We start from the raw sequence: 15,289 nt of genomic DNA on the forward strand, positions 1-15,289 counted from the left end.
GCACATTTGCAGACACACAGACACTCACACACACACAGATATGTATTCCTGCAACCCTATATGTACGTGGGCACGCGTACACACACATCGTACACACGCAATACACAAATATATGCACACACACACGGCCGTTTAGCTGATGTTCTTTTTCATCTCCTCCTGCACACACACACACACACACACACACACTCTTAAACCTTACACCTGCCTTCGACGTAACACCGACTCCTACTTTGACCTCCGCCCTCTTTTCCCCTCCCTCACCCATCCACATCTCTCTCCCTCGCTCACTCCCTCTCCTCGCCTCGCCCACCGTCACTCCGAGCAGAAGCACACACACAAAACCAGGTCAGCAACTTGTTAATATCATTGTCGTGATATTTGTGAAGTGGCGGCGAGCGTTGTGAAGCAGGCGTACAGCACGTGTTAAAGAGTGAAAAAATAAAACTAATGTGTCTAATTTCAGCATGATATTTTCTGGCTGCTGAACCGTTCGGAGGGGTGGGAATAAACCTGAACGGGTTGCCTGCACAGAGTGTTTATGGAGTCGAGTGTGCTGTTTGTGTGATATAACACAGGAACTTTCTCCTCAGTGCCGATTCCATGTTGACTTAGTTTTGGAGACAGTAAGAAGGATATTTTAAGAGAGTGAAATTGTTAAAGGGTGTTTGTCGCTGGTCACAGCTGCTGAAATGAGTTTCTTCCTCGTGCTTCAATGCTACTTTTCCAGTTGGATGCCGTATAAGGAGAGCTGTGTTCAGTCTTGATGAGTAAGGACAGCAGTGTTTACGTTATTTAATATTCCTAACAGTTACCCTGACGCTTTGTTACAGCTGATTATTTTGGCCTCTAACATTATACTTTAAACTAGCTAACTTGTTCTGTATTGACAGATGTGAATGTTGTTTTGTTGCTGTAATGGCAATGATAAATTGATTGAACTTTTAGATTGAAATATACTTTTTTCCTTGACATATTCGCATTGTGATTTAAGGTGTTACCCCTTGCTGTAGTGTTGGAAATAACAGAAACTGTACGATAAAAAAATCTGTATAGAACATAGTAAACCTATCGTAAAAAATGCAATCAGTATTATTCTTAAGAACAGTATTGCAGTTGTTTGTCTTCCCAGAGCAGTGTAGTTCTCTAATGTAACAAAAAGGTTGCAGGTTTAAAACCTGCATCTGAAGCATGAGCCTGTTTAAGTGCCTTTAAGCAAGATGCCCAATATTTCTTTGATTTAGAGCATTGGCTTACTATGTACCTGCTATGCAAAATATACTATTACTATCACTTATAATACTTCTTCTTCTACTTCTACTACTAGTAATAATAATATCCTAATATCCTTTGAATCAGAAGATCAACTACTCAGTTTAATATTTGTACTGAAACGTCCTTTTGGTGTGAAGATTTAATACTATTTGGTAAATTGTTAATTACATTTTGTAAAATATTTTTTTCATTGTGTCTGAATATCTCATTCATTTGAAGATTTATTTAATCATTTACCCAACTGCAACAGAAATATGACCTTTCTTCCTCTGGTCAATTTAAATATTTTCAAATAATAAAACTGAATGTCTCAAACAGCTGGCTTTTCCCAAAGCTGATTTTATGCTCAAGAATTGTCAAGATAAAAAGTAATAAAATGTATGCATTATGACAAATACATCAAAACTGCAGACTGAGCTGGGCTTAAATGTCTGTCTCAAAGTTCATAAATGTTCATAAAATTGATGACTTAGTTTCTGCATATAGTATACTGTACATGAAGCATCTTATCACTGACAATCAGTGTGCTTTGATACATTTCTTTGCATGGTGTACTACTGCAGCATAAATGTCTTAAGAGAGATAGATAGATAGATAGATAGATAGATAGATAGATAGATAGATAGATAGATAGATAGATAGATAGATAGATAGATAGATAGATAGATAGATAGATAGATAGATAGATAGATAGATAGATAGATAGATAGATAGATAGATAGATAGATGGATAGATAGATAGATAGATTCTCTTAATGAGGTAGTTGGTGACTGACTCTGAAAAGCAGTGTTGAGTGTTTGAATTTACTGATACGATGTGAATTAATAACAGGACATGAGGTAAAATTTTGTATGAAATTGGATGTATTGTAAGTGTGCTGTTTTGTATTATTATCTGTATTCCACAAAGAACTTTGCCGAAAAACAACCCTAAACTTACAATCTGTAGCTTGTTAGCTTGTTAACAATTCTGATGGTGATGGGAAAGTAAAGTTGTGTGTTCTCCCCAGGGGATGTGTTTCATTTTTGCTAACAAGAGGGAGGGCTGCATGTCATGTCAGTTGTCACTACAATCCTGGTGAAACGCGGCAGGACAGCTGCTTCATTCACCCTACAGACATAAAGCGTTTAAGATTCAATTCATCGGCAGCGTATCTGTGTGACTTCTCTATCAAAGAGCTTCTCGGAATAGATAATTGGTTATGGCTTGAACATGATGAGTGTTTTTGTGCCTCTGAGGTACCACAAAGCGTCTCAGAATAGATAGCAAGTTATGATTTCAGTATGCTGACTGTTTTTTTCTGTGTGTTTGCTGTCGCATAACATCTCAAAATAGATAATTGATTGTGATTTCACTATGCTAAGTGCTTTTATATTGCTTTTCTGTCCTAATGAAAAAGTAGAACAGACAGCACAGATAATGTGATTGGAGGCAGCTCTCTCCAGTTCTGTGCTTTTCTTCTATCAGAAGCTCACACTGATGAAGCTTCTGAATTCTGAATAATAGCACAGCGCTAATACTGCTGGCATCAGTAGTGCATGCACTCTGTTTACCAGTGTTCATGTTCTGTTTCTTGGTTTATTTTTGTACCATGAAATGTGCAACATGCAGCAATTTCTACGCGTGCATCATTCCTCCTTCTATACATTCTGTTCTTTATAAACTGTGGGTGATGTCATGTGAATTTGTGCAAAAGACCAAAACCTCTGTTTCAGGTGATTATGTATCTAAATGCCTTACATAGTTACAACTTTCTCCTCCTTCCTTTTCTCCTTCCATTTTCATCTCTAGAGAGCATCACTTCATCCACTCCTGACTTCTACCTCTACAGACTCTCAGTGGCTACGCTTTTCTACACATATTTTCTGTCATTTTCTTTTTTCATGATGATTCATTTATCAATTTTATATCCATTGTCAAAGCTACCATTTTTTTAAGGCTTTTTCTCAAGAAAAGGCTGATTCCTGCCTTTTCCTGCTAAAGTTTTCAGAAAAATTGTATATTTAGGTTTAAACTTTTTCTTCTATTTTTCTACCATACATTTTGTTAGTTTTCTTTATTCAGTTTATCTTTCTACTTCTGTCTTCCTCTGCATCCCCATCATTTCTGTCAGATACACCTGTATGACAATATTTGACTTTAATACTGTCTCAAGTTTTCTTTATGGGCACAAACTGAGAATAAACAACAGTTTTCCTCTGTTTTTCTTCCCGTCTTCAATTTTTCTTTTCCTAAAATTTTACCATCCCTGTTGAGGGCAAAGCTCGAAGCAAGCTTGGCTGCCAAACTTGAATCCCACTCGGCTGTCTTAGTTGTTTTCTATTTTGTCACAACATGTGGTCTACCTTTTTGGTGACCGATGAGGACGGCCGCACAGTGGGTCCGGCGGCGGCAGGAACAGTGGGAGGTGCACTTGGAGGAGCAGCCCCTGGTCCGGGAGGTTTGACCAACCTGATGACTGGACGCAGTACGTTTGGGGGGAACAAGCGCCGTAGGACGACGTCAACAGGACACACCATGAGTGAGGCCCAGGAAGGGAAGGTGACTAGTTTCATATTGTGTGAATGTGTGTTCTCCCTCAGGCTGTATGAAAGTACTCTGGAGCTAATGGAACCAATCAATCATACCGTGGTCTTTTCAACTGAAATCAGGCCTGTCCACAGGGCAAGAAACACTACACAAGAGCAGAAAATAAGTATTTGCAAAAGTTCAAATGCAGCGGTGTTCAGTAGGGATATAATAATAATAATAATAATAATAAAACTTTATTTATAGAGCACTTATCAAAACAAAGTACAAAGTGCTTCACAACAAGAGAAATAAAATACCACAGTGAATGACGAAATATAAAGAAACAAAACACATAAAATACACAAAAGCAATAAAATAAACAGTAAAATAAACAGCCAGTTCAGGTAAAATCAGGATCTGCTTTCAGATAAAAATGTGTTTTGAGACGAGACTTAAACGAAGACACTGACTCAGACAACCTAATTTCTTCGGGCAAGTTGTTCCAGAGCCTCGGGGCCCTGATAGCAAAAGCTCTGTCCCCCTTAGTTTCCATCCTGGACTCAGGAGCAGACAGTGTAAAGTGAAAGTGTTATGTGGTCGTACTTCTTGGTCCTGGTTAACAGCCGAGCAGCTGAGTTTTGTACAGTCTGCAGTCGTGTCAGAGTTTTTTGATTAAGACAAGTGAACAGGCTGTTACAATAATCGAGGCGTGAGGAGATAAAAGCATGCATAACAGTTTCTGCATCACTAAGATTTAAAATAGATCGTATTTTTGCAATATTTCTGAGGTGATAGAAACATGATTGGACAAGCTTAGTGATATGTTGCTCAAAACATAAATTGTTATCAATCAGGACACCAAGATTTCTTGCAACAGGCTTGATATGTAATATAATAATGATATGTAATAAAAGTTGGCCAGCTGAGATTTCAGGATCTTCAATTTCACCACTTTCTGACATGTACCCACATGTACATAAATTGCTTAGAGGACCATGTCTCTGGCAGCCATTTGAAGAACTCAAGACCAGACAAAAAGTCCTCACTTTCAAAAAACGTCCTCACTCTCCACATCTCAACTCAAAGGTTGAAGTACAAGAGCCCACCCACACATCTCAACTGCTCCTTGGAGGGTTGATATTTCATCTGTTGAAGACATTAAAAACAACATGCAGATTTTTCTTTCCCTTTGGTATTGTTACTTCCTCACTGCATATTACTGTAGGATATCTGCTCTCAGCATATTTTAATTACCTACATAGCTCTCTTGTTCTCTTTGAGAACACAGCACAGACATTAAATGACGTCTTGAGCATGATCATTGCAAGTGCCTGACAGGTTGAGAGGTTGCAGGGGCGCTAAATGCTGTACGAGGAAATGGACATGACTTTGTGAAATCGCCTTAAATTCCTCTGTCTCTTGGACAGAGTAAAGTGTAAAGTGCCAGTAAAGTGTAAAGTAAATCCACATAAAATCTATGTATGAAAGTTGCTGAAACAGAAATCCACATGATCACACGTTAATAATAAAAAGCTAGACATAGTGCTTACTACTATGTGCATGTAAACTTGTTTCTTTCAATTTCTTTCTTGATTTGTTTTCATAATTTCAGATTTCCCCTGCCAATGATTTTAACGTTAGCACACTATGATTTATGGGTAAGAAAGTCTGAAGAATTGCAGAATTACAAAACATTTGTAGAAAGCAATCAAGCACTTGCCCATGCAAGTTGATGTAACTGAGCTCAGCCAGACACCTCTGAAACTGACTAGTTACAGTAAGCAACCTCTTGACTCTGCATTGCTGGGTCTATTTCTATGCTGCCATTTATTGTCTCTATAGAATTCTATAGAATATAGAATACTGGTCTGTCATAAAGTTATACAAGCTATTTTAACACCATAGCTAACTTGTTAGCCAAGTGTACTATTTCAAGTTATATGAACGAATTAGCACGGTAAAATCCATTACATCCGTTCGTTATACTTTGTAGTAGCTTTTCAAGTCACAACAATAACATGTTCATACAGAGAAATACATTAATATTAATTCACTACATTTGCGTGGAGCGCTGAGCTAAACACCATACCATGATCATATCTCTCATGAACTGGCAAAGTTAATACCACCATTTACCTACTGAGAGAGAACGCTGTGAGCCACTAAACCTACACTACTGGATATATGGCATGCTGTAGAAACTACTGTATTACAGCTATTTCACACTGAGAAAGTATGCTCGACAAGGCTACAGCTAAAGTCAGTCAGTAAGGGAGGGAATTGTAACTGGGGCTACATCATAAAGGGCTCGAATACAGGTCAATACAGGTTGCTGACAGAAGTAATTGATTTTTTACTAACTCTTTAATTCAGTAATGCAAACTTTTAAATCACTTTTGAAATCTATTGAAATTGTTTTGTATTGTGTTCTGTCACCAGATCAAGTTGGCATTCTTCGTGGCCATTGTGGGCGTAGTCCTGACAGTCCTTGGGGTGGGGACAGAGTTCTGGGTGGAGCTGGCCCCTCCCAAGAGTTTCTATGACAACCAGGTGAAATATTGAAATGGGAATTAATAATAAACAGTAACTTTTGTTGATGACTTACAAGATACAAGATAGATTAATTGATCAGTAGATCAGTGAATAAATAATAAGTCATAGAAATGAAAACTATTTTACATGGTGGAGCGCTGAGGCAGTCTCACAGCCTGAGGGAAGAAGCTGCTCTGTAGTCTGGTGGTACGGCAGCGGATACTTCTGTATCTCTTGCCAGATGGCACCAGGGTGACCAGGCTGTGGCTGGGTGGGTACTTTAGTATCCTTTGGGCTCTGCGCAGGCCCCTCACTGATATCACTGATGCTCAGTAGGTTGGTACCAATGATCTTCTGAGTAGTTTTAATCACCCGCTGCAGGGCACTCCGGTCCTGGGCCGTGCCAGTTTGTGATGTTTCCAGTCAGGATGCTTTCTATTGCAATCAACAATCTCCTGTGACAGTATGTTAAAAATGTCAGTAACATAACTAGCTGATTGGCACATGTTTTTAGTACACGGCCAGGGATATTATCAGGCCCACTTAATTCATATGTTGTTGTTTTTCAGTGATACACAGACACAGTCAGGGTGTCTCAGATATTATTAACCCGTCCAGGGATGATTTCTGCAGTACCAAAAACATGGGGACAAAAACCACAACTGAACAGTAATTTCCTGTTAGAAATGAATCACTTTTTGGTGTCTAAAGCTATACCCTATGATGGACGGAAAAAGAATATTACTGCTGATCTTGTCTTCAAAATAGCTCTTTGATCTTCGTTTTGCAGACATGTCTGACGGCTCACTACGGCCTGTGGAAGGGCTGCACCAAGACCTTGTGGGTGGCTGATATCGACCCAGAGAGAGAGAGCTGTGGACCTGCTGAACTACCCGGAGGTGACTCAAAGATTTACTGACTGGTTGGGTGGTTGGCTGTGTAACTTTTATGATGGCTGACTAGTCTGTGTGAGGGAGGGGGTTTTAAGATGATGATTGACAGGCCAGCTGGTTGACTGGACGTTTGTCAAACTGTCGAGCCTGTTCGACAGCTCAGTTTGAGGGAGTGAGTTAGCATGGATGAGTGATCTACCTGACTTTCTGGCTCAACAAATTATGCTTGGCTCACTGTTTGATGGCAGGCTAGCTGAATGCCTGAGTCACTGTTACATAGTTTGAGTGAAAGAATGAGTGCACAAGTTACTTTTGGGTCAAGTAAAGGGTTACATCATTTGGATTTTGGAAGTCCTCAGCTCTTAGGCAACAAAAACCCAATTTTCTGGTTTGGGTGTCTAAACAAGTGTTTTTTAATTTGTGTTGCCCAAGTTTTGCCCAACATTTATTTATTTGTTTGAATTTTAATTTACATTAATTTGACAGTCCCATTGAGGTCAGAAACCTCCCTCGCAAGGGAGAACTGGCCAAGACAGCAGTATACTGAATAATAGTTTAGGCTACTAAAACAGACAGACAAAACAATGTTTAAAAAGACAAAAAAGTTGTGAGTATGTTGTGAGCCAAATAAAAATAATGTAAAAGTGTAGAAAAATATAAAAAAGTAATAATGATAACTGAATAAAAAAATAATGTTAATGTGAAATTAAAGTGTGTGATGTGAAAATAAGATTATTAGTATATGGGAAATAAAGGAAAGTAAGAGCATTTTCATTAGCCTGGTTCTCCAGCTATACACCATCATATTCCAGTCGCAGGTTGTTACAGTCTAGCTAAAGTCTTTTTAATTTTTTCTTATTATAGTTAATAGTTTATAATAGTTTCTTATTACATGTGCAAGAACAGCTAATGGAAATAATGCAGGACTGTGGGTTGAAAATTACATCTAACAATGGATTTTTTTTTGTTTGTGGATTATTAAAGCTTGCAGTATTGCTGCCCTTTTCCATGACTCACTTGTATGAGCTCCCCTTTTAAAGAATGACTCACATAAAAAGCAAAATAGAGGCAGACTGAGAAAAGCCCACCAGGAGCTCTGTGTGTGTTCGTCATCGGTTTCAGACAGGATACCTGTTTGATTTTCATCAAAAGAAGTGAGAGAGTTTCACAGGGTTACTGGCTTAGTGGTTAATGGGGTTGCAGTGTGCCGTGCAACTTTTTAACATCTAAAGAGTCTGACACACAGTAGTACATTTCTGTGCTGTTTCTTATTTGAAACAGTTTTGCCTACACGATGGCCTACATATGCTTGATTTTCATTTAATTTGCTGGCCATACTGCAGTTAACTGTCTCTGTCATGGTGTCACCATATTTCATTTGCAAACAAGGCAGCCTTTTTAATCGTGTTTTAGTAAAGAGTAAATCGTTTACGCCACATTGTTCTATCAAGTGGACTATTCAGTTTAAATGTTACATGTTGTTATTGCAAGTGTATAATGGATTTAGGTGTGCACATGTTCTGTGGTCAGCGAGAGGAAAGTCCAGTCGTTGTCTGACTGGCCGGTCACAGAGACCCCTTCTTTGTTGATGGGATTTGAATTTTATCAATGGGATTTGAGTGCAGCGCCTCAACAGAATCAGTGCTGTAACGCTGATCACTATGTGGGGAAAACAACCCAGAACACTCTGAGGATTTGGCTTTGATCACACTAATTAAGAGTGATGTGTGTGCGTGTTTTGCTCGCTTGTGTGTGCAAATGTGCGAGGGAACAGATAGAGGTGTCACTTTCTATTTGATGGCCAAACTCTAATTACTGTAACACATCATCAGGACGGCAGAATACTAATTGTGCAGGAAGCATTGGATTGTCACCTTGAGCTTGTCATTGACACTCACAGCTGATTATGTTTGATGGAGAATTATTTAAAGTGTACAGGGCTGAGAGAGATTTAGCTCCATGAATTTCAATAAGATGTTCATCAAGATTAACTGCAGCCACAGCAGATTACCTGTCAGTGTTTATATTTCTCTCATTTACAGTAGCTGTTTCTCTTCCTCCATCTTTTTCCTCCTGCAGAATCAAACTGCACCTACTTCAAGTTTTTCACCACGGGGGAAAATGCTGTGATGTTTCAGAAGACAACGCGGAAGAGTGAGTCACACACCTCTTTTGGCTCTCTTGGCCTCTCTCAACTGCTGTCCCACCTTACCCGCCCACTCCCTCCTTTCTTTATCCCTTTTCTTCTTCTCCACCTCTCCCTCCCGCTGCCTCTCTCTTTCCCTGCGCCCTCATTGCCCCTTCATATTTCTCTTCTTTTGCTCTTTCTTTATTCTTCAGTCCTCTGTCTGTCATCTCTCCCACAATCCATCCCTCTCTTTCTCTGTCCTTTCCTTTTCTCTTTGTCTCCCTTCACCTCCTCGCTGCACTCTTTCAGGTTGGCCATTGTCTGCTCTGTGAGTGTTTGAAATCTATTCCGCCTACGCTGTGTTCAAGTGTCTCCGAGCTGCCGTCTAACCTCTCATTTCACTGGCAGCTCCATAATGTATTAAGATCACACAGTGCCACACGCTGAATGAAGAAAGACAGATGTATATTAAAATCTCATTGTTTGCTGTTGCCACATCACTGTCACACTATAGGCCTCAATGTAGTGATTTATAAATACAGCCATGAGTGTATAAAATACCATACCAGAATTGCTTGTTCAAAATGTCTTACTTCATGTAAATCTTGTTTTATGATTAAAATAATTATTAAGTGGAATCATAAAGCGACAAAATGTTTACCCTATCATATCCAGTGGTGGAAGAAGTATTCAAATCCTTTACTTAAGTAAAAGTACTAATACCACACTGTAAAAATACTCTACAAGTAAAAGTAAAAGTCTTGCATTCAAAACCTTACTTAAGTAGAAGTATGTATTATCAGCAAAAATGTCAAAAGTATAAGTACTCGTGTTGCAAAAAATGGTCCCTGTCAGTGTTTTACTATTATATATGATGTTTTGGGATTAATGTTACACATGCATTAATGTGTATGTTAACGCATTTTACTGCTGCAGATTGCTTGAACTACTTTATATACTGTTGGGTAGTTTGATCTAGTTACATTCCACCACTGACCACATCCAAGAACACCAAGTTGACATTTGTTTTGTTGTGATGTGAATGATCTTCCAGAGTTTCTTGAGAAGGATGACCTTCTCAAAGACCTGAGCAAACACAAAAACAAACACATCCCCCAGCTTTAAACTGGCCATTGATATCACAATGATCAATTATAAAGGGCATCGCATGATCCTAAACTCAGAGCGTAAGCAAACGTGCATGGATGTCGTTCATGTTGGCTGTTTTCTTTCATACTTGTACAGATTTTAGGTATAGGTTTCATTCCGGTGTTCCATTTCAAACCTGTCTCCTGACAGGGAGTTGAATCAACCAATCAGCTTGTTATATGCCCTAGGATGATTTCTGCAGTACACACAGATTTAAAAGCCCTGTAATTTACCTCATCAGTCCAGTTCCGAAAACAACAGGCGTTCCTAATATAGCGAATGTTAGAGTTTATGATAACAGCACTGTCCTCCTTCCCCGTGCAGATCTGAATGTAGCTGCAGCCATGTTGGCCTTGTTCAGCTTGTTCCTGATGGTGATGGGGGCCATATGCATCACCATGTCTCTCAGTAAAGAGATCCTATTCTTCCTCAAGCCAGCGTCTGTCTGCTTCATTCTGTCAGGTCAGTAGAGGCAACAGCACACCGGGCAACTTTTGCAACAAATCAGGTTTTTAGTGTATGAGATCTTTCTTGATTATAGTGCAGTGGAGGCCGACAATTGTGCTCTCATGTGTTTAAAAATATTAGGACAGTGTCTCAAAATTGATGTGGTAACAAATAACATCGTTAAGCTCCGTAACTGTCCGCTGTCTCCTCCACAGGTGTCATGGTGCTTCTCTCTCTAATGGTTTTCCACCAGTCTGTCCTGGCCTTCCTGGCCAGCAACCACATGGTTACTCTTCACCACGAGCTCTCCTGGTCGGTGTCATGCATGGGCTGTGCGGGGGCTGTCCTCATCGTGGGTGGGATCCTCTTCCTGCTGCTGGCGCTGCCCTACAGCCCCTGGCAGAGGTGTCTCCCTCAGAAGGACAGCAGCAGCTAGTGGCCCGGAGGTGGTATTGCACTTTATCTGCCCTTTCTGTTTGTGAGGAGGGAGGGTGCAGAGGGGCGTGGATGTTTCCCAAAGCCATCTTAGCATTGAGAGATTGCTTTTTCGTTGAACTTAAAGGAATCACAAGCATGTTTATGGGAGTGATGGGAGATTCACTGACATGTACAGAACACTTCCTGTCTACATCTTGTCACTACAATATTCTTGTTTAGTATTAAATATCTTTTTTTTTATCACTGTTTCGCAGTGAGCCATTCTGGATCCCTTACTGTAGATAAGCACACATTTTCATTTATGACTCTATAATTTGACATAATATCATTAAAATTTATCCTGTTAGCCAACATAGAGATAGCTAGGTTGTTAAAGCTACAATGCCATGTTACAGTGAAATATCCCTTTTAATGTTATGGAATATGGTGATCTTAATGCTCAGATGTGGTTGGGAAACAGTCCTGTATTGTCTTACTAATCATCCTGCAGGGTTTGGAGGCAATTTACTGTTAGTTCATTCAATAAATCAATACGTCCTTTGCATAATGCAAACTTTTAAATACTAGCTATTCCATTCCTTTGATGTGAACTCATTGTCAAACAGTACTTAATAAAAACACAGTTTTAGATAGTGTAGCAGCTAAAAGAAGTGATTTAAGTCAACGGTTCAAATGTTACTCATTCTGGGATGGCTAGCTAACATGTTAGTATTTGGCTAACCTGAATGCTAACATGCTTATAAAGCATGTCATAATGATATAATATTAAAATGTTGGTTAGTTAAGTTATCCACCCTTATTTAAAGAGTACATTTATTATTACTGCTGGTAATTTAAACCATCAACTAATTAACCTTTATTTTCATTGAATGCCTGTTGTCCGAATGTGCGAACAGTAGGCCTAGAATTTATTGAATCCCCAAGTTAAAGAACCATTCAAAGTTTTAGATTTTCAAATAAGACATTTTTTTGTGTCTGTTCATTCTGGGAAAGTCTCGTAGATGGACAGATCATAGGCAAATTATTTGGACTAAGTGTACAACAAATATATAACTTTAAAACAACATTGACTTAAACACTGTAGTTACTGTAGATCATTTAGTGCTTTGATTACTTTCATCTGTTGGATCACAGCCACCTGTCTGCTCAGGTAACAAGACCATCAACACCCTCAAAAACAAAATCTATACTGAATGAACAGTTTATTGACCTCCAATCTGAGAACCTCATTTAAGAAACTCATTTTTTTTCAGTGATGTGTGAAAAAAGCAATATTATGTTTGTCCTCAATACCTTCCTGTCTGCAGAGCTGCCTTTCTACTGTCTAAGTTGGATGTTTTGTTGTTCATCAATTAACATTGAGATAGACATTCATTTGACATTACCTGCATATTCATGTGACAGGGCTCTAATGGTATAAATACATTAAGCTTTTTTTCATTTATCATCTATTTTCATTTATTTTACACTATATATTTATTATCTGTGTCTGGTCATGCATTGCATAGGTGATGCGACATACATTTTAAGAAGAGTACATATGTAATATTTAAAATTAAGTGTTTGGTAGGTGCTACACTTTATGAATTGTTTGACAAGCAGATACAACTAGAAAACATTGTAAAGATTTATAGTGGAGTAGAGGGAACACTGTTAAATCAGCTAAAAGTGTGAGATGCTGCCATGTTCTTACCTTCAGTGTTTTTCTTGGATGATTTATGTTAGAACAAAGTGCTTGTGTGCGCCTAAATGGAAGGTGAATCGTCTCTGCAAGTTTTTTGAACTGAATCAATTGACTAAGAATGACTTCATTTTATTATTAAACATGACATGAATATTTAATGTCATCCTCTCTCAGGTTCCATTTCTCTCTTATTCTGCATTCTCAACACGTTCTCAGCTTACAGTCACTGCCACCTCCATAGTTGGTTTTAGGAACCGTCCCACTTTACACCTCATGATAAAAATGCTAACCAGCTACATATTTGATATGTCCTCTTTTTTTGCTGGAATTTCATCAGTTTAAAATGTTAAACATAAAATATTACATATGTTAAAGTATGAATAGTGAAATACTACTAGTCAGAACAAATCATCAGTCATCATTTAGAATAGTTTCCATATTGTATTTCTGAAATATCCACAAATCTCTGTGAACTAGTCCTAAACTTCTGAAACCCAACATAAACAACATTCTTCATGAACTCTTTGTTGAACAGATCACTAAAGCCTATAAATATATCATCAAAACCGTCCAATGCATGAGTTCCCTGTCAGCCCATGTAACATAATGGCTTTTTATGTAGTGGCAAGGGGAGGGAAACTCGATTACAGGTGGCATGTGAGTGGCATGATGTGGCATTAATTATTCTTTTTACAACTTTGAAGTTTCGGCAGAGACGGTATAGTACATTTCCATTTGGATTTAGTCAAAACCAGCCATTTAAAATATGTTTAAAGTTTATTAATTTTTAGCAATGCTGTTGGTACACGTGGTATTTTGTTTACGTACGTGCAGCACAGTGCTGTCGATTCAGGTGCTGAATTTAAATGGAGCGGAAATGCCGCCCACCTGGCTCAAACTGGCACTGTGCCGGTCAGGTTTTCGGAGCTCACCTAATGTTGACACTTTTCTTTGTAAGGAGTAAATCCTAACAGGCTTTTTAAATGCAGTACATATGTACAAACAAATTACCCATTTGAATTCAAACTATGATGAAAAGAAAAAACAACTGTCATTGGCCATAAAAAAATCACGTATCAGCTACTTCATGATCATAGGAAATTCCATCATTCCTCACTTTAACCTTTTGGATATTAGATTTGTGCCATTTTCACCCTTTATAAGACAGTAAACTATCAAGAGCAGCAGGAAATGAGAGGAGTGAAAGAGGCTATGACATACAACAAAGGTCCATGCTAAATTTGAACTCAGGATGTTGCAGTTGAATGTTACATGCTGTAATATGATACAGTACAAACTTAGACTGCCAGACCACGAGTATGGCCCTTTTACCTTCTTCTTTATATGAGTCGTATACGTTCAAGTCATAATTCTGATAATTCTGACAGCATCTGAAGGCAGCATAAAAAGTAGATTACAGGCATTTGGCAATATTATCATGTTACATGCAGAGCTGAATCATCTTACATTATTACTTTCAAATCATTCAACCAATTATGGTCTTTGGACAACATTTGGGATGATTGTATGACACTGAAGATCACTGAGGTAAACAGATAAGAGTTACAAACAGTGATAAGAATGCTTTTAGGTGTGTTTGGATTTCTCTGACTTGTAGTTTCTGCTCCTCTTCGCCCCCCCCTCCCTCCGCTAACATTACCGCTGGTTCAGTTCTTGTTATCTTGCTCAGAGCACATCTCAGTCACCACGCTGACCTCCTTTCAGGCTCAAGTCTCTCTGAAGTGTCTCCCATGCTGTTTGGCTGCGACCTCCTGGCTAAATATAGACCGTGGCCAATAGGACTGAGGTAGCAGGAGAAACACAAACCTGAAGACAAGCTGTGCACACAAACACTCTCAAATTCACTTGTTCAAATGCACGTGTGCAGTTACATTCGTTCACACACAGGATCTCTGCCCTGGGAGCGCAGGAACGCACAAATATAATGATACACACTTAAGTGTTCACAGCGTGAGCACAATCTGAACCTGCTTTAAACTGAGCCCCCAACGTCATACATTCCCAACGTCATCCAATCTACTTTACTGCACCACAGAGAATCAAATTATCCTCCTCAAATTAATATGAGAAGTCATGAAGTGAAGGGAGCACAGATCATAAGTTGTTAAAGCTAAAACTGTTCTTTTTGAGTCAGCAAAGTGTGCTACAAACCCTGCCCCTCCTCCTCCCCTGTGTTAGGTAGGTTTTTACTCACAGCACCTGTCACCTAT

The 15,289-nt window shown here is 38.9% G+C and overlaps 1 protein-coding gene across 3 annotated transcripts; it reads left to right on the plus strand.

Annotated features, from left to right (window-relative positions):
- The first annotated feature begins 281 nt into the window (after window positions 1-281).
- Window positions 282-15,039, plus strand: LOC122864781 (voltage-dependent calcium channel gamma-6 subunit-like). Of its 3 annotated transcripts, none has more exons than XM_044172426.1 (7): window positions 282-348; window positions 3,068-3,817; window positions 6,227-6,337; window positions 7,110-7,218; window positions 9,292-9,366; window positions 10,814-10,951; window positions 11,152-15,039. In XM_044172426.1, exons 2-7 carry the CDS (start codon window positions 3,611-3,613, stop codon window positions 11,370-11,372), a joined length of 861 nt encoding a protein of 286 aa, XP_044028361.1. In that variant the 5' UTR covers window positions 282-348; window positions 3,068-3,610; the 3' UTR covers window positions 11,373-15,039. The 3 variants fall into 3 exon arrangements, with proteins under 3 accessions (XP_044028361.1, XP_044028360.1, XP_044028362.1); XM_044172425.1 differs by lacking the exon at window positions 282-348 and adding an exon at window positions 357-770; XM_044172427.1 differs by lacking the exons at window positions 282-348; window positions 6,227-6,337 and adding an exon at window positions 357-770.
- Window positions 15,040-15,289: the final 250 nt, after the last annotated feature.

Source organism: Siniperca chuatsi, linkage group LG17 (genome assembly GCF_020085105.1).
Source record: "Siniperca chuatsi isolate FFG_IHB_CAS linkage group LG17, ASM2008510v1, whole genome shotgun sequence".
NCBI classification, from domain to species: Eukaryota; Metazoa; Chordata; class Actinopteri; order Centrarchiformes; family Sinipercidae; genus Siniperca; species Siniperca chuatsi.

What these genes read in the sequence shown, in the direction of transcription:
- LOC122864781 (XM_044172426.1), top strand. Translation starts at nt 3,611, where the DNA reads ATGTGGTCTACCTTTTTGGTGACCGATGAGGACGGCCGCACAGTGGGT. An exon ending in GTGAGGCCCAGGAAGGGAAG is followed by an intron (nt 3,818 to 6,226) that starts GTGACTAGTTTC and finishes TTCTGTCACCAG; the next exon opens with ATCAAGTTGGCATTCTTCGT. An exon ending in AGAGTTTCTATGACAACCAG is followed by an intron (nt 6,338 to 7,109) that starts GTGAAATATTGA and finishes TTCGTTTTGCAG; the next exon opens with ACATGTCTGACGGCTCACTA.